The sequence below is a fragment of the Hyla sarda genome, chromosome 4 (genome assembly GCF_029499605.1).
Source record: "Hyla sarda isolate aHylSar1 chromosome 4, aHylSar1.hap1, whole genome shotgun sequence".
Lineage (NCBI taxonomy): Eukaryota > Metazoa > Chordata > Amphibia > Anura > Hylidae > Hyla > Hyla sarda.
The window spans coordinates 295,220,912-295,244,418 of record NC_079192.1 but is presented as its reverse complement, the minus strand read 5'-3'; the positions used below and the strand labels follow the sequence as shown (position 1 = coordinate 295,244,418).

At 43.2% G+C, this 23,507-nt stretch overlaps 2 protein-coding genes across 4 annotated transcripts in view; one reads left to right on the top strand and one right to left on the bottom strand.

Moving 5' to 3' along the window:
• NUP37 (nucleoporin 37) overlaps nt 1-2,757 on the bottom strand; it is a 66,551-nt gene extending 63,794 nt beyond the window's left edge. The window contains exons 1-2 of one of the 2 annotated variants that reach the window (XM_056574556.1): nt 2,655-2,757; nt 445-607 (exon numbers count right to left, since the gene is read on the bottom strand). In XM_056574556.1, the coding sequence (XP_056430531.1) occupies nt 445-600 (156 nt within the window). In that variant the 5' untranslated portion in view covers nt 601-607; nt 2,655-2,757. Of the gene's footprint in view, nt 1-444; nt 608-2,005; nt 2,279-2,654 lie in introns of those variants that run through there. The other variant, XM_056574557.1, reaches the window with a different exon arrangement.
• Nucleotides 2,752-23,507, top strand: part of PARPBP (PARP1 binding protein) — a 35,028-nt gene continuing 14,272 nt past the window's right edge. The window contains exons 1-3 of one of the 2 annotated variants that reach the window (XM_056574555.1): nt 2,752-2,880; nt 6,638-6,793; nt 22,015-22,239. In XM_056574555.1, coding sequence (XP_056430530.1) covers nt 6,644-6,793; nt 22,015-22,239 — 375 coding nt within the window. In that variant the 5' untranslated portion in view covers nt 2,752-2,880; nt 6,638-6,643. Of the gene's footprint in view, nt 2,881-3,179; nt 3,249-6,637; nt 6,794-22,014; nt 22,240-23,507 lie in introns of those variants that run through there. The other variant, XM_056574554.1, reaches the window with a different exon arrangement.

The following is a 23,507-nucleotide window of genomic DNA, read 5'->3' as shown; positions in this document are numbered from 1 at the left end:
ATAAGCCGGGCGGCGCTGCGGACGAGCGGCGCTGACGTCAGAGTGTCAGAAGGAACCTTGTAAACCCGCCCATGCCAGTTAGCAGTTCATTAGCATATCCAGAAGAATGAAGATAATGTGCGAACGGCGGGGCGAATCCGGGGCATGGTAGGCAGCATATTGATCAGCGTCCCCCGCACTACCAGCCAGTACCTCTGGTTAGTGCGGGGGGGAGATTACTGACATATCGCTATATCGATTGCTTTTGCGATATCGTGCACATTATTTTAGTTTTTATAACATTTTGTTTCCTATCATGATCTCTGGCCGCATATTTTGATATCATATGACAATATTTGCTTGATGTATCATGTATAAAGGTGTATGAATTTATATGAATAGTTTACTTAGTACTTCAGCATCCTTTTTGACATTCAGCGTATTTTACACCTACTTTGCACCTACCTGAAATCGGCAAGAAGCGACAACTACGTAGTTGTTACCACCGTAGGCGATTAAGGAGCCCACACCTCCCGAATCAAAGGGATTGAATTCCACCACATGTACAAAGTCCTCACAGTCCACTGTGTATGTAGCATTTCTAGCCAAGTCTTGTTTCATTCTCAAACTAAAATATCAGAAAGAATTTTATTAAATACATTTCCTAATTCACAAAACACAAGATTATATACAAATTTTTAAATGTGTGCTGTCATTTAAAAAAAAAAATTTTTTTTGATATGTTGTAAACTTGTGAGTGTTCAGACCCTGACCTATCAGTAGAATGAGCCAGAAGAAATGCACATTTAGTACAGTCTCTACAGGCTCCAGGTCAAGTGATCAAAACGGCCTCATAAGGTAAGTCTATGGGACAGTCTCACTCACATATATGGACATTTATCAACGGGTTTAGTCAGGTTTTCTTTACTATAATTGTCGCAAAATTGTCGCAACTGCGACTACGCGATTTTTCATGCGACATTTTGACTGGAAAGCGAGAAAAGCAAGTTTTCCTAAAATTAACTATGTAGTAATAATTTTAAAATGGACTACGGGTAGTCAGGTACTTATTAACTGCGACAGTCGCAACTGAGCCAAAAAAAGTCGCAACAGCGTTAAAAATTGACTAAATTTACTCCAGCTCAAACATGGAGCAGAAAAAGCTACTACCAAAGTAAAAAAGGAAAAATTGCTTACGTGAAAGAAAATTATCAACAGGCTGAAACCAGGTGATAAATAAGTCACACATAAGCAAAAAAAAAAGTAAAGAAAAAATTACTAAAAAAAAAGAATACATAAGCAAACATTGATAAATGTCTCTAATAGAGAGCAGGAAGAAAAATATTAGACCTCAACCAGTCAAAATTTTGATAGGCCCCCAAGAGTGCTGCAGTTCACCTTCGGGAAGTTTCTCCCACCTGCATACAGTGTCTGGAAGTGACCATTTGGTTCTTGGGTGTAATGCTGCAAGGTGTACACACAAGAACCTTCTCCCCCGACAACTGAGTTCAGGGCATGACAAATATGAATCTATGAGGCAGCATAAAAGTTAGGAGCCAGGATATTAACAACCAGCACCATCATTTTTAATTTTATTTTTTGCGTCAGGAGCTGTAATTTTTACCAGTTTTGCGCAGTGACTTCCTATTACATTTCTTTTGGGATGTAATGTGAGCAAAAATCAGCAATTTTGACTTTTGTGTTTACACCGTTAACCATACAGGATCAGGGATGTGACAAATAGTTTGGCCACTTCCGCACACCGCGATACTACATGTTTTTTTTTTTTCATTTTATTTTTGTTTCTTTTTACATTTTTTAATTGGAGAGATAGGTTATTAGAATTTTCAATGGGGAAGGGGTATTTTTATATATATATATATATATATATATATATATATATATATATATATTTTTTTTTTTTTTAAGTACTTTTTTAAAAATATATATTGTATTATAAGCAGTCAATTACTTTTATTGATCAATGTAATACATAAGCTTTACATGTATCAAGAGGTAGACGCACCAGAACTGTCAAAACGCAGAGATCGCATCATTGAAACAGTAAATGACGGACATCGGAGTGATCCGCATCAATACTGGCACATGCCAGCTCCAGATAGTAGCCAGACTCTGCCAGCTATGATGCAATCCTTACTCCCGGGCACACGTTATACTACCGCATCCGACCCATGACGTAGATGTACGGCATGGGCTGGGCAAGCTGGGAGTTGTAGTTTTGCCATAACTGGAGGCACCCTGGTTGAAAAACACTGCTATAGGGGCACATATTACGTGTATCAGTCACTAGCCTTGTAACCTGAATGACATGACAGAGCAAACAGTAAAGGAGTCATCATTTGAGACCCCAACAAAAGCCTCTTCATAGACCACCATTAAACAATCAATTCTGCACCTGTACCCCTACCACCCAGACATATACTGCCCCAAACCCAACAGCTGGGGTATCACGTCATCACATACCCCTACTAGTGGCTGACAGACTGCACTCGCACCCCCCATAGTACTGCAGTGAACCCAGGCTTCAGGAATAGACTTTATTACAGCTACTACCATTTATTGGGGAAGAGGGGTCATAAAATTCTTATAAGCCGCAGAACCAATACCCCTGCCCCCAGTCTACAAAACCTGCCACCGCCTGCCATCATACACACCTTGCTCCCCGCTCCCGCCAGCAGATTTGTAGAACTACAACGTGACGCCACTACAACTACGTACTACTTCCGGGTTCTGGGTCACGTCCTCTGATTGGCCGTAGTCGCGGTGACGTAAGCAGCATTTAAATCTGTGTTTATGTGTGAGGAGGCGAGCAGCCGTTGTCGCAGCTGAGACGGTGTGTGGTACAGGCGGTGTATCGCAGGGGTCCTGTCCACTATACAGGTACATGGGCGGTAAATAGAGGAGAGCGGGCAGTGTCCTTATTCCACCAATAAGTTAGTGTGGTGTCTAAGCAGCGTTGTAAGGCAGTGATCACTAACTGTGACAGATGATGCTGGGAATTGTAGTTCTGCAACAGCTGGAGAGCCACTACTGCGGAATCTCTTGTACTGTATAAGGCTAAGCTCACACTACGTTCTTGTTTTAAAATGTATATGTAAACCAATGCTGCTGTATGCTAGACATCAGCGTCTTTCCCATTCGTGTGAATTTGAAAAAAAGGCTAATGATGTGCCTGTCCTAAAACGTTGCCTCCCATGAATAAACACTTCCTTTTTTGCACCTTATTTGGAGTTGCTGCTGCCTTATTGGTGATATATATATTTTACACCATAGTGTAGTTGCCTGTTTTTGTATTAATTAATTGGAAAAATAAAAACTTTTTTTATTTATTTTTTCAAATTCAAAACATAGGAGGTATATATTAAACACAGGTGCACAAGATGAACAAAACAATTTAGACACATTAGGCAGTGTTCCCCCACAATAGGCAGGCAGTGTTCCCCCATACAGCCTCCAGCCATATACAGTGTATGGCTGGAGGCTGTATGCCTGTGTACTGCCCACTTCAGTGCTCTGAAGATGACGTGCTGCTGGTCACTTACCAAGCTGGCCAGCGTGCGTCTTCCTCCTTCTCGATCCTTCGTGCCTTCGTTTCTATGGGCGCACACACGGGATGTCAGTGACGTCCCGGTGTTTGCTATCTCCCGGCGGCACCTGCGCTTTTAAACTTAACGTGGGGCCGCACGGAGTTAATAGTGGTTGGGGGCCGGGGGGGAAATTGCCCTGTCGCTACAGGAAGGGCAAACACCGGCTCTGCTCGGGGCCCCAAGCAATTGCTTGGTTTGCCTGTCCTGTTGCGATGGGCCTGGAGTCGCCTGTGTGTCTTGACCTCTGCCGAACCCGCGAGACTGACTCACCGAACCCCTGGGGTTCGATCAAACCCAAGTTAAGAACCACTGGTATACAGCAAGACAAACTGCTGCCATGTCCTGCTGAGAACTTAAAAAAATGTGCTGCCATATTCCCAATCCTCCTGCGCATCACCCCATTTGTTTGAATGAGCTGGAAGGAGTCAGATAGTGACTGGCTCATTTTTGAAATGTATTTTGTTGCCAGACTGAATACCATTTAGTCAAGCAATAAAACTGATTTGGTTTAAAAAAAAAAAAAAAATGACAGGAGTTGCTATCTGACTCCGTCCGGCTCATATAAATGAATGGGGTGCGGTTGGGATATGCACCCTCACAGATAAAATGAAACGAAACAAAAACGCAGTGTGAGCCCAGTCTTCGTGTTTGTTCACATGGGTGTGTTTTCTGCAGTGGATATTCTACCAAAAATCTGTAGCAGGAAACTGAAACCCACCTGTGTGACCATACCCTTAGGATGGGTTCACTTAGCAGAATTCCCTCACTAAGATTAATCCTCGTTAGGAATTTCCATTGACATCCACATTGACTTATGGCAGAGTTTCTACATGGAAATTCTGCTTTGATCTGCTTGAAATGACTTTTTTGCCATGGTTTGTGCATGGAGACGTAGATGAAAGTCTGCTTTGTGACCATAGCCTCAGGCCGTGTTCATACGCCAGAATGTCTGCACAGAGAAGCGCTAGTACCACACAAGAATGTGCTACCTCATAGACCGCTATGCATTCCATGCAGTCTCTGCACAAAGAATTAACGTGTTCATTCTTTGTGCAGACATGGAAAATGGAATTCCAATTTTGGAATCCGACACGGAAATTGACATGTGACCATGTCCTCAGGGTCAGTTATTTTTGCTGCTGCAGATTTTGCAGCCTATTGACTTTAATGGGTAGAAAATCTGCAGCAAAAAATAAGGATGTAAACTGACCCTCACATGTGCATATTTTGCTGCTAAATTACCTACTCACTGACTTCAATGAATAGGCAAATCTGTAGCAAAATACCCACCTGTGAATGTATCTGTAGGGTTGGAACACTTGTTGCAGATATACTGCAGATTTTTATGTAGCAGAAGATGTGCCAAAGGCAGAAGTGGATCCAACTAAGATGTTTCCACTCTGTAGCTCTATTAACGGAGGGAATGTATAATAAATAATCCGTATGCCCTCAGGTGTAAGGTGGATATACTGTTGGGATGGTGATAACTTGTCTGCTTGCCGACTAGCCCACCAGGGAGCATTCACATGTCCCTTAAGATGCCGCTGTCAGGTTTGACAGCGGCCGGCGATCTAAAGTGTTAACAGCCAGCCGTGGTGATCGCCACATGCTGCCTATTAGCGGTGGCCCCCGGCTGCTGAGAACAGCCGGGGGCTGCAAAGTATGGAGCGGGCATGAGTCCGGAGCCCCCTCAATATAAACTGCTGAGCGCCGCCGCGCTTGTCAGGTCCGGCCCTGCTTGTCCGGAGCCGGACTAAGGGCCGGAAACATTCACCTGCCCAGCGCTCGGAACTGCATGTCCCAGGCGTCGGGCGATAGGAATTCCACATCCCTGTTAAAGGTTTTACCAGAGGTCAGATTCATCACCTACCATATCCTTCCTACTAGTTCCCAAACCCCGCTCCGTCTGTTATCTCTATGGGTTATACACATTGCGTTTCATGCCTTGCCTCTTGGTAATTTTCTGCAAAATGCATGTGGTAATTAGCTGCAGTACCACTAACCAGCTGCAACGTATGAACACAGCCATATAGACAGGACTATGGGGGAGATTTATCAAAACCTGTCCAGAGGAAAAGTTGCTGAGTTGCCCTGAGCAACCAATCAGATCACTTCTTTAATTTTTTAGCGAGAAAGAAATGATCTGATTGGTTGCTATGGCAACTCAGCAACTTTTCCTCTGGACAGATTTTGATAAATCTTGCCCCTCACAAGTCCTAATTTCCGTGCCAGGTTCCGCAGCAGCGGAGTTGCGTTAAATTCAACAGGATTCTGCTGTGCACGTGGCAAAATTTCTGTGGCAGATGTTTCCGGCATGGAAATCCAGATTTCAGTGTCTGCAAAAAAAAGAATGAACACGTTCATTCATCCTGCGCACTCAGCATGGAATGCATAGCTGTCTATGAAATGGCACACTAGGGTCGGCATGATGTGCCAGCCCCCTCAGGCTGTGTGAACATAGCCTTAGAGATTACCAAGAGATATGGGAGACCCCAGAACTAAATATCAAGGGGACATTTATTAAAACCAATCGGAGCGCTTCTTTAAAAATGAAAGAAGCGAGCTAATTGGTTGCTATGGGCAACTGCACTATACTTCCTCTGCACATGTTTTGATAAATCTCCCCTCAAATGTCATAGCAAAGAGTCTGAATACTTATGTCCACGCAAAATTTTATTTTTTCCTTTTTAATATTCACAGGAAGAAAAATCAGTTTTGGCTTTGTTATTATGGGGTTTTGCTTGAAGGTTGATGGGATTTTTATTTTAGCGCTAGACCTCAAAATGACAAAAGGTGAAAAGGACCTGTGCGTGATTTCTTGGCGGCATTGTACTATTGCTCTGGCTGCACAGTACATTGTCATCCCACCTTGCTCAGTGTCTTTGGAGCTACAGTTTATAGTAAACACTGCTGTGTGTATAGTGCTTGATAGATGTGTGTCCAGCAGTCTGAATATCTCACTTTTTCCTTTAATAAAACAGTTCTGTATATAGGATTGTGACACATTTATGCACCATCCCACTCATCTGCAAATTTGCATCCACTTCTAGGTTAAAATGGAAGCTCCTCAGCAAAATGTGTTAGATTTGATCAAATTCTTCAGGCGGCAGTGGTCTCTTGTGTGCGAATGTGAGAGAACTACAGTTTGCGGTGCAGATAACATGCTGCTTATGTTGCAGTTAGCTGTGGCTGAAGTCAATAAAGAGGTAAGGTGTTTATCATACAGAATTTCTGCCAATCGTACCAACTTTGGGGGAGAGTTATCAAAACCTGTCCAGAGGAAAAGTTGCTGAGTTGCTCATAGCAACCAATCAGATCACTTCTTTCATTTTTCAGAGGACTATTCAAAAATGAAAGAAGCAATCTGGTTGCTATGGGCAACTCAGCAACTTTTCCTCTGGGCAGGTTTGTATAAATATCCCCCTATGTGTTTGAATGCATCATTTCAGCTCATGTCATAAGAGGTCTCAATAATGCCTCTACTGTGCAAAAAAATCAGTCTCACTTGGGTTAATACTCTTGAGCTTGAAGAGGGTTATCCAGGAATAGAAAAACAAAGCTAATTTCTTTCAAAAACAGTTCCACTTCTGTCCCCATGTTGTGTGTGATATTACAACTTGGCTCCATTTACTTCAATGGAACTGAGCTGCAGAACCACACCTAACCTGGAGACAGACGGGGAGCAGTTTTTGAAAGAAATTAGCTTTTAAATTTTTTTTTTATTCCTGGATAACCCCTTTAACTTTAAACAGCACTGGAAACTCTTTACCAGAACCTCTTAGGGCCTGTCCACACTGGGATTCTGTTGCAGTGTTCACACTGCAGAATTTCCACAGTGGAAATTAAAGAGTCAGGTCCCGCCAAAAGAATGAACATGTTCTACATTGCAGTCTGAGATGGTTACGGTATACCGCTGTGGATTTGGCGGTGCCTGCTGCAGACGGAATCTCAATTTGGAATATATCCTGGTAGATGTTCAGCAGTGTGGACAGAGCCAAAGCCTTTCAATGATGTGGTTTATTTGGCTTAGTCTACTTTCACACTGCTGTTGTGATACAGCAGTACAGCGGAAGAAAAATGAGTGCATGTACAGTCTTTTTTTCTTCCGCTACACTCCTCTAAAACAGACCCCATAATAATGGGATCCGTCGGGAGCCTAACGTTACGTGCAGGTCACAACGGCAGTGTGAAAGTAGCCTTATTAGTGTTTAACCACCTGCTGGGAGGACTGTTACCTGTTGGAGGACTGTTAAGGGGTTAATGTGTGTCTTTTTTTTTTTTTTTTTTTTTTTTTACTTTTTAGACTTTTAGGAGGAATCATTAAATTCCTCATACAGATGAATATTGAACTCCATTGATCTGTGTGCTCTGCAATCCATTGATGGAGCCTAGTCCAGCCAGGCTCTATCAACAGAGCCACAGACACCAGGGAAGCAGAGGTAAGCCCTCCGGCTACCTCTATAGTGGATCTCCCCCAGCTTTGACAGAGGCGATCTAAAGGGTTAATAGCCAGCCGTGGAGATGCCCGCATGCTGGCTATTAGCGGCGGCCCCCAGCTACTGAGAAAAGCCGGGGGCTGCAGAGCACGGAGCAGGCAGGAGTCGGGAGCCTGCTCCATACAGACTGTTGAGCGCCGCCGCGCTTGTCAGGTCCGGCCCTACTTGCCTGAAGCAGGGCTAAGGACCGGAAAAATTCACCTGTCCAGTGCCCGGAACTGCATGTCTCAGGCGTTGGGCACTAGGATTTCCACATCCATGTACGTATAATGGTATTATCAACATTTATATAAAAAATTAACAGGTACACTTTTTTAAGGGATAAGTACCCCAATTTTATTCTGTTGGACCTTTTTCTGTTTTGTCTAGGATATGTCAAAAGTACTCGTGTAGTATTGTGCTATCATAGTCTTCAATTTCAGACAATATTTCACTGCATTCTAGTTTGACCATGCTTCACTTTAGATAAACTGCGGCCAAACACACCAATTTCAGCCGGACCGGCAGACCACCTAATGTGTTAGGAGGTATCCCTGCCCTCACACCTCACAGCAGATGATGGCACTGGAAATCATCAGAAGAAGCAAGACAAACACCCGACAGCCTCAGTGATTGGCTACCGTAGGTCTGTAACATCATCAGGAGAGGTGGGGGAGCACGTATAGTGTAGCAAGTTTTCTAGCCTTAGCAGGTAGTGGCTTTTTAGTTGACTTAGAGAGGCCCTCTTAAAATAGTTGTAAGCTGGTAATTGGTAAAGGAATCCAAGGTGTATGCCCATTTACTTTTGCGAAGCTCATAGATTTGCACCATTGAGATTAACTTCTCCTGATTGGGACAGGAAAAACACTGAGAGGTTAAATTCCCCACCCCTTCCTGTCCACACCAGTCCTCTCTTCTTCCAGATTTCAAGAGGGTAAATCTTCGAGCAAGAGTGCAGGGTTAGAAACAGCGAAATTAGAGCCCAATCAGGACAGCAATGTCTATTCTGGGCCATATGACATCTTGCATCCCTTCAGTAGCCTAGACAAAAGAGTAGTTATTCCCTTACATCTTAAAGTCCAGCTAAAATGGTGGTTGTCCCCAAAGAATCTGGAGAAAGGCGTGAACTGGATCCAAACGAATCCTCTGCTGATAACTACCGATGCAAGTGCATGGGGATGGGGAGCTGACTCAGAGGGTCAGGCAGTCCAAGGAAAGTGGGACTCTCAAACAGTAAAGAAATCTTCAAATTTCAAGGAATTACTGGCCATCTGGATGACACTTCATGAGTTGGAGCAAAATTGCAGGAATCGTCACATCGTTATCTATACGGACAATACGACAGCAGTAGCTTACATACGCAATCAGGGAGGCCCAAGAAATACTGCCCTCCAATCTATATCAAAACAAATATTTTCTTGGGCAGAAAACCATATACTTTCAATCATGGCAATATACCTCAAAGGGGCCTGGAATCTGGAAGCGGACTTTCTAAGCAGACATCTAAGGTTAGGGTCACACTGGAATCTCCGGGCAGAAAATTTCTGCCCGAGATTCCGAGTGTGGCCAGCACCAACTGAATCAGTCAGCGCTAGGACTGTGCGGACACTGCAGTCTCCAATAGACTGCAATGTGTTCTGCGAGTATTTCTGCCTGAAGAATCAGCAACGCCTTTCCTCATGTGGAAATTTTCAAGCAGATTTTCCGTTCACAAATTCTGCTACACATATTCCGAAGTGTGAATTTGTGAATGGAAACCCATTCACTATCCAGTACATTTTAGTAAGCAGAACTTCTACCTGCAATTTCAAAGTGGAATTGTAGGCGGAAATTCCGAATTGTGAATCTAGCCTAATAGATCCAGGGGAATGGTCTCTAGCTCTCTGGGCGTTCAAAATAACAAATCAATGGGGAGTTCCACAAGTGGACCTCTTTGCTACAAGGAAGATTCACAAATTGGATTTATTTTATTCCCTAAATCCGAGGGACTCTCCATTAGCAGTCTATGCTCTAGCCCAGGACTGGACATTCAAAATAGGTTATGCATTTCCTCCCCCTTCCACTGATTTCCCGGGTCCTTCAAAAGCTTATGAACAGTCCTTGCACTCTAATCCTAGTAGCTCCATACTGGCCGAAGAGGGGGTGGTTCTCTCTACAGAGAGCCTTAAGTATAGAAGAGCCCATCAACTTCCCCCTCAAAAAACCTTTTGTCCCAGGGACAGTTTCTTCATGGCCAGATTCAATGCCTCAGCTTGACAGCTTGGAAATTGAACAGTCCATTTTGCTGAAGGAAGGGTTCTCAGAGAGAGTAGTAAGTATGCTTTTAGCAAGCCATGAAACTACTACTTTTCTATTGATTTCTGCAGTGATTTGACTTGGGCCTTTCCCCTAGTACTCTCAAAGTACAGGTGTCGGCCCTTTAGTGCTCTTTATAAAGTTAAACTAGCTGATTTATATATGGGGATTTACAGGTTCATCAAAGCCACTAGTAGACTCACACCTAAAAAAAAACTTAAATCTCTGTCCATTTAGTGGAACCTAAATACAGTCTTAAGTGCTCTTGCATTACCTCCCTTTAAGCCCTTAGTCTCGGTTTTAGAAAAGTTCCTTACTCTAAAAACTATTTTTAGTAGCCATCTCTACAGCCAAAAGGTCTGTGAAATCCAGACACTTTCTATTCAGGCACCTTATCTTAGAATCTTGGATGACAAAATCATTTAAACTTCATCCAAATTTTTTGCCTAAAGTTGTCTTCTTTTCATAGATCTCTGGACATTTGTAATTCCGTCCTTTTGCTCAAATCCAAAAAAAAAGACCTTGAAAGATCCCACAGTCTTCTAATCTATTTGTTAAATTTTTGGTCCTAATAGAGGTAAGAAGGTTTCTAGGAGTTCCATAGCCAGGTGGATCAAAACGGCTATTTCAGAAGCCTATGCAGCCAGACGTAATTACCCCCCCTTTCAAATAAGAGCCCATTCTGCTAGAGCAGTCTCCTCTTCCTGGGCAGAGAGAGCAGGTGCATCTGTAGAGCAGATTTGTAAGGCTACGACCTGGAAAAGTCTTCATACCTTTTCTCAACATCTATAGAATTGATGTTAGGTCTAATGAGGATATGGCCTTTGGACACCAGGTCCTTAGTGCTATTGTCCCTCCCTAAATTTATCTTTGGTATTTCTCATGGGTTCTGTCGTGGAGACGATAAGGGAAAAGGTGAATTATACTTGCCAATAATTCCTTTCCTGGCAGTCTTCACAACAGCACCCATACATCCCACCCTTTTTGGTTTCTTGTTGTGGTGTTCCTAAGCACTTTTTCCTTCCGGTGTTCTTTGTAAATACACTGATGTGGACAGGAAGCGGTGGGGAATTTTAACCTCTGTGTTTTTCCTGTCCCAATCAGGAGTTAATTTAATTTCATGGGTGCTGACGTGGAGACTCCTAGAAAAAGAATTATCGGTGAGTATAATTCACCATTTTATTTAGATGGGGAAACCAAATAGGCATATTATTGTACTCTTCTTTCCCATGTTGCATTGTGAGAAATGTTTTTTATGTACAAAAGAACTTGTCACAGTTGCCTAGCTAAGTTCTTGTTTTATTTAGAAAAGCTTGTGAAATCTAATCTTGCCTATGGCCATGGCTGAATGATCTTTGGGCTTTTTGAACTTTTTCCCCCATGTTTGATCCAGCTGGCATGCACACATGAGCAAATCCCTGCTCCGACTGTCCCACAACGTTCGTCTCCTGCAACCACTGGTTGCTATTATGAATAATAAAAAGCTGTTATGTCACTGTTATCTGGATTGTGTTTCCTATGTGGATTTAAAATAGCTTATTAAACCAAGATACTCTTCTTATACAGTAAAAAAAATTTGTTATAACATCAATACTTTTGAAGGAGTTTTCCAATGGCAGTGATGAATTGTTAATCATTCTTAAAGCAGACCTGTCATTTCAGGTAACTTTTGAGAATAAACTGTCCTGTGTGTACATGAGGGGTAGTGCTACTTGAGGCTATTATACACTGCTCAAAAAAAATTACAATAATAACTTAAACACAGTGTAACTCCAAGTCAATCACACTGTCCACCCAGGAAGCAACACTGATTGACAATTTCAATTTTCTATTTCACATGCTGTTGTGCAAATGGAACAGACAACATGTGGAAATTATAGGTAATTAGCGAGACCTCTTCACCCCCCCCCCCCCAATAAAGGAGTGGTTTTTCATGTGGTGACCACAGAACACTTCTCAGTTCCTATGCTTTCTGGTTGATGTTTTGGTCACTTTTGAATGCTGGCGGTGCTTTCACTCTAGTGGTAGCATGAGATGGAGTCTACAACCCACACAAGTGGCTCAGGCAGTGCAGCTCATCCAGGATGGCACATCAATGCAAGCTATGGCAAGAAGGTTTGCTGTGTCTAAGCGTAGTGTCCAGAGCATGGAGGCGCTACCAGGAGACAGGCCAGTACGTGGAGGAGGCCGTAGGAGGGCAACAACTCAGCAGCAGGACCGCTACCTCGCCTTTGCAAGGAGGAGTAGGACCACTGCCAGAGCCCTGCAAAATGACCTCCTGCAGGCCACAAATGTGCATGTCCACTCAAACGGTCAGAAACAGACTCCATGAGGGTGGAATGAGGGCACGATGTCCACAGGTGGGGGTTGTGCTTACAGCTCAACACTGTGCAGGATGTTTGGCATTTGCCAGAGAACACAAAGATTGGCAAATTCACTACCGGCGCCCTGTGCTCTTCACAGATGAAAGCAGGTTCACACTGAGCACATGTGACAGTCTGGAGACGCCGTGGAGAACATTCTGCTGCCTGCAACATCCTCCAGCATGACCGGTTTGGCGGTGGGTCAGTAATGGTGTGGGGTGGCAATTCTTTGGGGGGCAGCTCAGCCCTCCATGTGCTTGCCAGAGGTAGCCTGACTGCCATTAGGTACCGAGATGAAATGCTCAGACCCCTTTTTGAGGCCATATGCTGGTGCGGTTGGCCCTGGGTTCCTCCTAATGCAAGACAATGCTAGACCTCATGTGGCTGGAGTGTGTCAGCACTTCCTGGAAGAGGAAGGCATTGATGCTATGGACTGGCCTGCCCGTTTCCCAGACCTGAATTTGAGCACATCTGGGACGACATGTCTCGCTCCATCCACAAACGTAATGTTGCACCACAGACTGTCCAGGCGTTGGCGGATGCTTTAGTCCAGGTCTGGGAGGACATCACTCAGGAGACCATCCGTCACCTCATCAGGAGCATGCCCAGGCATTGTAGGGAGGTCATATGGGCATGTGGAGGCCACACACACTACTGAGCCTCATTTTGACTTGTTTTAAGGACATTACAGCAAAGTTGGATCAGCCTGTAGTGTGCTTTTCCACTTTTGATTTTTAGTGTCACTCCATATCCAGACCTCCATGGGTTGATAAATTTGATTTCCGTTGATGATTTTTGTGTGATTTTGTTGTCAGCACATTCAGCTATGTTAAGACGAAAGTATTTCATACGATTAGTTCATTCATTCAGATCTAGGATGTGTTATTTTATTTTTCCCTTTTTATTGAGCAGTGTAAATTTTGAATATGGCACTTTTCATCAAAGTTCTGCTCTGCAAGTTCCATTTCAAATTTTCTGTTGTCCTGAAGCTAGCCCTTATAATGGCTTGCAAGCACAAAAGATCCTGCTCTCCTATGTCTACACAAATACTCACCTACCCGCCAAACCTGAGAATCAGCAGCAGCATAGAGTGCATTATAGAGCAGTAGTAAACAATCTGAACTGTGAATCAAGATCTGGGTCTGATACACACACACGTTGTGCTTGAGGCTTCACACTCACTCATGCTCACAACGATACATACCTACCTGTATGGAAGACCTTAAACTTAACAAAGCAGTCAGATTTTTGCCCATAACCTGCAACGGAGGGCCCCTATGTGCAGTAAATACTATGGGGAGATCTATCATTGAATTTCCCCCCTTTTGTGTATTTTTTTGCGCAAAAACTTTCATTGCGTCTTTTTCGATAGAGCAAGAAGCAAGTACTCTAATTTTGTTTCTTGTGGAATGCACTTTATAGTGGATACTAATTTTATTGTGTGTGTTTTTTTTTAATTTATTTATTTTCCACTAAAAAGGACACATAGGAAAGTGTTCTACCAAGACACCTGGGGGATGCAGAAGCTGTCCTTTTAACACTGCTAAATTACAACTACTCCCATCATGGGACAGTCTCTCATGATGGGTGTAGTTGTAGTACCACAGCGCTTACACGGCACTTGCACATCCCCTGCCCCCACTGCAGACTATTTTGGGACAGTTAGGACTACTACTTCCATCATGGACAGATTCTGCCCATGATGGGAGTTATAGTACAGGGGTAGATCGCAGCAGCATTCTCCAGAGATACGCATTTATTTCTTTTAAAAGCGGCCTGCCGGCTCCTGTAGACACTGTCGCATTTCATAATCCCTGCCCAGGAGATGGGAGCTCTGATATTCACCAATCAGAGCTTCTGTCTCCCGGCGGTGATTATTATTAATTATGACAGTGTATACAGGAGTCAGCGGGCAATGCAGTGTAGCCGCATGTGCTGCCGGCTTGTTAAAGGGGTAGTCCAGTGGTGAAAAACGTATCCCCTACGGGGGCCAGGCTCTCTGGCCAGATAGCGGGTGTCGACCCCCGCCGAAGCGGCAGCCGACACGCCCCCTCAATACATCTCTATGGCAGAGCCGGAGATTGCCGAAGGCAGCGCTTCGGCTCTGCCATAGAGTTGTATTGAGGGGGCGTGTCGGCCGCCGCTTCGTGCGGAGGTTGACACGCCCCCTTCCTGCGGGCTGTCGGGGCTCCGTACAGGAGATCGCAGGGGGCCCCAGCGGTCGGACCTCCCGCGATCTCAAACTTATCCCCTATTCTTAGGATAGGGGATAAGTTGTTCACCACTGGACTACTCCTTTAACTTAATAAATGAGACCCACTGCAATCCGTAGCAGATTGACCTGCTGCGATCTGCAGCTCCAGTAGTTTAGCAACAATTGGAGGCTTCCTGTTTATGAATGTGCTGCTTTTATGTGCGCTCTCGGCTTTTTTTTTTTTTTTTTTTTTTTTTTTTTTGAGGGAACGCTAAGCCCCGGCTTAGTAATGGATTCTGTCTACAAGACTGCTTCCACTACTAAGCCTGAAAATTCAATTATTATAAACCCCACAACACATTGAAGAAAAATGTTCTATAAAAAGAAAGAATACCCCTCACTGCTGGCCAAGGATGATACCTTTCTCGAATTACTTAGGGGTTGGTGGTTAGAATATACCGTATATAATGGGGAACACCGCTCAGACCCAACTCTGTTCTGGGAATCGGGGAAGGCAGTATTAAGGGGAAAATTGATGGCACACGTGGCCCACCTAAAACGCACCTCTCTGAAAAATCTGAATGAAGCCAGTGCTCGACTAAGGGATGTCTATGCCACCTTCGTAGCCCACCCTACTATTCAGAACCGGGAGGAATGGAAATCGGCTAGAGCCAATTTTGAATTATGGTGGGATAGAAGGGAACGCCTAGGGAGGTCCCACTTTGAGGTAGATCTCTTTAGACACGGTAACAAATCGGGACGTCTACTGGCCCGTATAGCTAGGGGAAAGATACCTACCCCTCACATAACAGCACTTAAAGACTCCTCGGGAGTCACGCACAAAAACCCTCACTCCATTAACAAATTGCTGTCCTCCTACTATAGCTCGCTTTATGAAAACTCTCCCTCTGACCTTTCGGCGGGTGAGGCCTTCTTGAAACGGGTCCAACTTCCCACACTGACGGAAGAACAGAGGGAGATTCTTAATGCACCGGTGTCGGTGGAGGAAATACAGGGAGTTATCGGTCATCTCCATAACGGGAAGGCCCCGGGCCCAGACGGGTATTCAGGCGAATTTTATAAAGCCCTATCAGAGCAGATTGCCCCAGTCTTAAGGGATATGTTTCAGGTATTCATGTCTACGGGATCATTACCCACAGAAGCCTCTCTTGCACACATAAAAGTTTTGCCTAAACCGGGTAAGGACCTAACTGACCCAGGTTCCTATCGTCCGATATCTCTAATTAACCAAGACATCAAGATTCTATCAAAAATTTTAGCTGACCGTCTTTCTCGATTCATGCCAGCCTTAATCGGTTCCCATCAAGTGGGCTTTATTAGGAACAGATCAGCTACCATGAATTTGAGAACGGTTATGGCGGTTCTAGATCGCCTACAACATCAGCCCCAGAGGGGTGAAGCTCCTGCCTTGCTCACTTTGGATGCCGAAAAAGCATTCGATAATGTAAAATGGGATTGGCTGGGACTGGTGCTGGATGCGATTGGTATTCAAGGGTCATTTAGGAATTACATTTCTGGGATTTATGCAACCCCTAAGGCTAGAATACACACACCTGGTATCCTATCCACGCCCTTCCCTCTCTTCAAGGGCACCAGACAGGGTTGCCCACTCTCTCCCCTACTCTTTAATTTAGCGTTAGAACCCCTGGCGCTCTCCCTACTGTCTGAAAATATTTATCCTGGCATTAAGGTGGGGAAGAATGAAGTAAAATTGACAATGTTCGCAGATGATATTTTATTGTTCCTTGATGGCCCGACTGCTTCCCTAGGACGCATTCTTGAACATCTGAGAACATTTGGGGCGTTCTCGGGTTACAAAATAAATGTGTCTAAATCGGAACTTTTACCCCTAGGTCCTTTCCGTCACCAGTGGCTTCCAGAGAAATCAGGTATGGGAGTCCGCATTGCTGACTCCTCCATCACCTACCTGGGTATCAAAATAGGGAGAACGCCCGACCCCATATATAGTTTAAACTATACTCCCCTCTTCTCCAAGATTAAAGCTGAATTACGTAAATGGGAAAAACTCCCCCTGAACTTTATGGGGAGATGTGCACTCATTAAAATGGTCAGCTTTGCGCGTCTCCTATACCCCCTGCAAACCCTACCACTTCTGTTAAAACATACTGACGTGAAAGGCTTAAACTCAGCATTCACCAAATTTATCTGGGCGGGGAAGAGGCCCAGAATCGCACTAAACAAATTGATGCTCAATAGGTCTGATGGGGGACTGAATTTTCCCAATGTAAGAGGATACAATCTATCATGTCTTTTTCGATTTGTTAATGACTGGATACATGGATCCTCTTATCATGCTCTTTACGGTCTAGAGAGTGAATTGGCGGCTCCATGGAACCTAGCAGTCCTCTTACATACTACATACTCTAAACTCCCCTCCATAGTGAAACGCTCTGTACTGCTGAGGGATACGGTGGCATCTTGGAAGGAGGTCAGGAAGTTATATGGACTGCCTTACCTCTTATCCAAACATCTACCACTGGCGAAACATCCAGAGTTTCCCCCAAGACTTCCTCCTGAGGTGCTTGGCCTTTGGTCGGACAAGGGCCTCACGACGGCCAAGCACTTTATGGACGTTACTCAGAAACGATGGCTCCGACCAACCACACTGCTCTCCCTACACAACCTTCCCCCGTCTCATGCATTCCCTATGCAACAGATATGCTCCTTCTTCTTTAGTCGATTGCGTAACCTGTCCAAAGAGGCCACAAAGAACGAACTAGACTATCTTATTGGTTCGGAACCCCGTAAATTGTCCATCTCTATGATATACACATCCCTTAGGAAAGTACTACTGAAATTTACACCCTCTTCTATTTTTTCAGCGTGGACCTCATGGGTACCAGGAGACGATATTTCGGAATGTATCTTGAATGGGTGGAATATCATCCGTAAATGCATTATCAATGAGAGATGGCGTGAAACCTACTACAAAATGGCTCACAAAGCCTTATATGGGTTTAACATACTGCCTTCCCCGGATTTCCCCGATCGTATCACGGCCTGCCCTAAATGTGCTACCCCTTTGACGAATATGTGGCATGGAGTTTGGACGTGCCCCCATACAGAAAGATATTGGCAAATGATTATATCATACATCAGAGAGAAATGGGAAATGTCACTACCACATACACCAAGAGCCCTATTGTTTCATCAGTTTAGACCACCTGACTTGACCGACCAAGGCCCCACCAAAACACCCCAACTAGTTCACATTGTCCTCTTAGTGGCACTTAGGTGTATCTTCGCAGCCTGGCTCTCCCCTTCTGTTCCCACCATCACCATGGTCATATCGCAACTTAAATTGTTATGTGGGATAGATAGGCTTGATACTGAACGACACATGAACACAAACACGGCAAAATATTTCGCCAAATGGCAAGATTTTATTGTTACACACTACACATCAGCTGAAATCGAGGACATAGTTAAGCCCTTTAGCTCGACAGACTGGTACTGTCTTGGGGTTTTGAGTGATTCACTGGGTCCATTACGACTTACCTCTTGACCTTGACTTCTAACATACTACGAACATGGCACGCCTAATTAGAGCGAGGCGAATGAATATTGTGATACTGCCGCGCATGTCCACTTGGGTTATCCATTAGCTGTGTGGAGTTTACAGTTTCTGGTTTTGTAAATTATTGAATGTTCTTATGGCTCCTATTCGACGATATTCCGCACTTAACTATCAATGTGTGATGTTTGTTTATAACAATGAAAATTCAATAAAATTTGTTTAAAAAAAAAAAAAAAGAAAGAAAAAAAACTTCCCCACAGCCCTCGTTAATCCTTTTATTGACATTTTAAGAAAACGCTGTTCATAATCGCAATCCGTCGAATCTGGCGTAGTCCTCCGCATTAATGTATCTAAAATGAGAAGAAAAAAAAAACCAAAACTATAACCATTTGTGATTTCTTCACTATCAAAAAGCTGGTGTGAATTTTTTGATGTAAACTGGACTTTGACCCCTTTTAAAATATCATGTAAAGCAGACAATATACAGTCATGGCCGTAAATGTTGGACCCCTGAATTTTTTCAAGAAAATAAAGTTTTTCTCACAGAAAAAGATTGCCGTAACACATGTTTTGATATACACGTTTGTTCCCTTTTGTGTGTATGGGAACTAAACCAAAAAAAGGAGTAAAAAAAAAAAAAAGCAAATTGGACATAATGTCACACCAAACTCCAAAACAATGGGCTTGACAAAATTATTGGCACTCTTAACTTAATATTTGGTTGCACACCCTTTGGAAAAAATAACTGAAATCAGTGGCTTCCTCTAACCATCAATAAGCTTCTTACACCTCTCAACCAGAATGTTGGACCACTTTTCCTTTGCAAACTGCTCCAGGTCTCTCTTACTGCTTTTTCCCAACAGCAAATTTAAGATCTCTTCACAGGTGTTCAATAGGATTTAGATCTGGACTCATTGCTGGCCACTTCAGAACTATCCAGCATTTTGTTGCCGCCCACTTCTGGGTGCTTTCTGACGTATGTTGTCCTGCTGGAAGACCCAAGATCTCGGATGCAAGCACAGCTTTCTGACACTGGACTATACAGTGTGACCCAAAATCCACTGGTAATCCTCAAATTTCATGATGCCTTGCACACATTCAAGGCACCCAGTGCCAGAGGCAGCAAAACAACCCCAAAACATAATTGAACCTACACCATATTTCACTGTAGGTGCTGCGTTCTTTTCTTTTGTAGGCCTCATTCCATTTTCGGTAAACAGTAGAATGATGTGCTTTACCAAAAAGCTCTATCTTGGTCTCATCTGTCCACAAGATGTTTTCCCAGAAGGGGTTTGGCTTACTCAAGTTCATTTTTTGCAAAATGTAATCTTGCTTTTTTATGTCTGTCAGCAGTGAGGTCCTCCTGGGTCTCCTGCCATAGTGTTTCATTTCATTTAAATGTTGACAGTTCGCACTGAAACTGATGCTCCCTGAGGCTGCAGGACAGCTTGAATATCTTTGGAACTTGTTTGAGGCTGCTTATCCACCATCCGGACTATCCTGCATTGACGCCTTTCATCAATTTTTCTCTTCCGTCCACGCCCAGGGAGATTAGCTACAGTGCGATGGGTTGCAAACTTCTTGATAATGTTGCGCAGTGTGGACAAAGGCAAATCTAGATCTCTGGAGATGGACTTGTAACCTTGAGATTGTTGATATTTTTCCACAATTTCGGTTCTCAAGTACTTAGACAGTTCTCTTCTCTTTCTGTTGCCCATGCTTAGTGTGGCACACACAGACACACAATGCAAAGACTAAGTGAATTTCTCTCCTCCTCTGATTTCAGGTGTGTGTGTATTTATTTATTTATTTTTATTTTTTAAATATTGCCCACACCTGTTACTTGCCCCAGGTGAGTTTAAATGTGCATCACATGCTTGAAACAATCTTATTTATCCACAATTTTGAAAGTGTGCCAATAATCTTGTCCAGCCAGAGTTTGATGTGACATTATGTCAAATTTGCTTTATTTATTTATTTATTTATTTATTTATTTATTGTTCCAATACACACAAAGGGAGTAAACATGTGTATAGCAAAACATATGTTACTGCTATCCTTTTCTGTGAGAAATACTTCATTTTCTGGAAAAACTTCAGGGGTGCCAACATATACGGCCATGACTGTTCGTGGACATGCCCACTTTTACAAAACTGACGCGAACTGTGTAAACCGCGGCACGAAGCTCTTTGAAAATGTGGTTGATACTTTTCGCGCCAAAATAGATTTTTTTTTTTTTACGCACAATTCTTTGAGAATCTCCCCTCCTGTGTACTTTATAAAGATTTGATTTTACGATTGTGCAGAGTTTTGTTCGGCGCACACTGCTGCTTCGGCACTTCTAGCTATGTGAGCAGTGTACCCTGGGAAAATGCTACAGCTCTGTGAAGTGTGAGGTAGAGAAGGAGTGAATGGTAGAGCGGGGGTGGGGGGGGGGGGCGTTTCTATATTTGCACAAAACCACTAGCTCATTCAAAGTATGAATACAGCTAGTGTCTGTACCGTGAAAATACTGAGTTATTTTATTCATTTTGTCATGTGCGCATACAACTAAGATGAAGCGCATGCGTGGCGTTTGACACAACTGACTAAAACTTATGAAAAGTGCAATTGTGTAGTGGCGTATGTGTGATAAAACTGTTATAGCGTTTGTCAGAGCTCCCTACATGCATGAGACTTAGCTGACATACAAAGTAGCGACATATGCCTGTCGGAGGTGACCCTAAAGTATGAAAGATGTGGAAATAGTATGTACTGTATACCCATATGCAAGCGTGTACTGAGGGCTCCACCTGGTAAGTGGCCAGGTAACTGGAAACAAGCGCAATTCTAAATCTATAATGCAGTTGCCATATGAAACAACACTTTAACAAGTCTCCCTCTTAGTTACTACAGACAAGCAATGCTAAAGGAGACATCCGCTGTGTGCACTCTGCTGTACCCTCCCAGATCGGGACAGGCAGTAAAGTGAGCCACAGGGGCACTCCCCTGTGATGGCTGTAACAGCATCTTACACCCAGGGGCCCGGATGGATTTTCCAGCTTTGGTTATTCCTGAAGTGAAAATCCCAAGTTTTAGGAAAATTAAAATGTGCACTTTCTACTATAGTAATTTTTGATAATTACACCCATGGTCAAATTGTTGAATAATCGTGCAGTGTCACTTTGTCCCCATAGCAGCTGTACCTAGTGCGAGACCCAACTCCATAGGATCGCACTACACTGGGGCACGTTGGGTATGGCTGCTGTGGAGACAACAGGAACCTCTGCCTGATACTGCACCATTATGAGCGGTGTGGGGCAGTGAAAACAGCATTATATCGAGGTATTTATTGTAAGATCTGAGTATCGGTGCAATTATTAATACATAGAGCTGTACTGTAGTTATTTTTTTGTAAAATGTGGAATTTGTGCTTTAATTGTCAGAATTTTGTGTGTTTGTGAGATAATCGGAGCCCTCTTTAAGACTACTTTCAGAATAAAGTATTCTTGTGCATTTTATTTTTGCCTGTTTTATGTCTGGTTTTATGTTTTTATTTTAGTGTGGAAATGGTTATACAGCTTCCCTCAGTGAACTCCTGCTGATGTGGAAACACTTGCTGAAAGATAAGCTTGGACTGTTAAATAATAGCAGTCAATCTCCACCAAGTTATGATTCTGTGCGAAGAACATATGATCAGCTTCTGAAAAAAAGCAATTCATTGGATCTCATTGACTTATATGCGGCATTCTCAAAATCCGACTCTTTGGCAGAAACCATCTCTTCTGTGAGTAACCAATATAACCATTTAGTATTTCAGAATATAGTATTAGTGTCATCAATTATAAAGGTAGTTTGTATACTAAATGGTTGTCATTTCCAACTTCAAGGAGCATGTTGGTAATGTATAGCGCTGATAGAGGATATTCAGTAGGTACATGTCTATATTATTGGCCAGGGAGAAAGGTAGTGTGGTAAAGGAAATGCCACAGAATTGTTATGTGGAAATGATTTGTGTTCATATGCTAGGCTAGAAAACGCCCAGGGCGAGTCAAGAGGTAGTCTGCAGAGGATGATAAATCCTATTTCGTAGAAGGGGTTGTCCATAATTTAAGGAAATATTGATGACAATACATTGTTCTGCAAATACAGTCCACAGAAATGTCTGACACTATATTTTTATTGGTAATGGGGGAGGGCCATAAAATAAAAACCAGTATCTGAAGAAAACTACAAAGTCTTAAATGTCAGGGTGTGGTATTTAACTATGTACAACCGTTTAACTAATGGTTTGCACTCCTTTTCTGAATAATAGTGATGGTGAATTATACCAGGTACAGCTTGGCATAATTCCGTTGTATTCTACAGATATATATAAAGTTTTCATTGTCTTCTAAAAATAAAAATCTGGCTATACACATGAGATTGATGGTTGGCTCAAACCACCAATTTTATCAGGACCAGCCAACCGTCTGTATCTGTTCCCTGACAGATGATGTCAGGAGAGAGAAGGACCAGGCAGTTCTCAGAGGTGATGAGCAGTCACTAGAGGTGTCGGGCAGTAGCTTACTCTTCTCTCCCAGTAAGAAGACGTTGCTAGGTTGAGTCAGGAGAGCTGTTAAAGGGGTATTCCAGGCAAAACCTTTTTTTTATATATATCAACTGGCTCCGGAAAGTTAAACAGATTTGTAAATTACTTCTATTAAAAAATCTTAATCCTTCCAATAGTTATTAGCTTCTGAAGTTGAGTTGTTTTTTTTTTTTTTTTCTGTCTAACTGCTCTCTGACGACTCACGTCCGGGAGCTGTGCAGTTCCTATGGGGATATTCTCCCATCAAAACCTGCTAGATAGCCAAATGCTTGTGAAGTTAAAGGGGTATTCCAGGCCAAATTTTAGATATATATTGGCCTGGAATACCCCTTTAACTTCACAAGCATTTGGCTATCTAGCAGGTTTTGATGGTGTAAACTTTAGCTTGAAGACCTCAGCTGCTCTCTGCCTACAAGCTTCTGAGATATAAATATGGTACGGTCATGCATATGTAACTTTGTGTT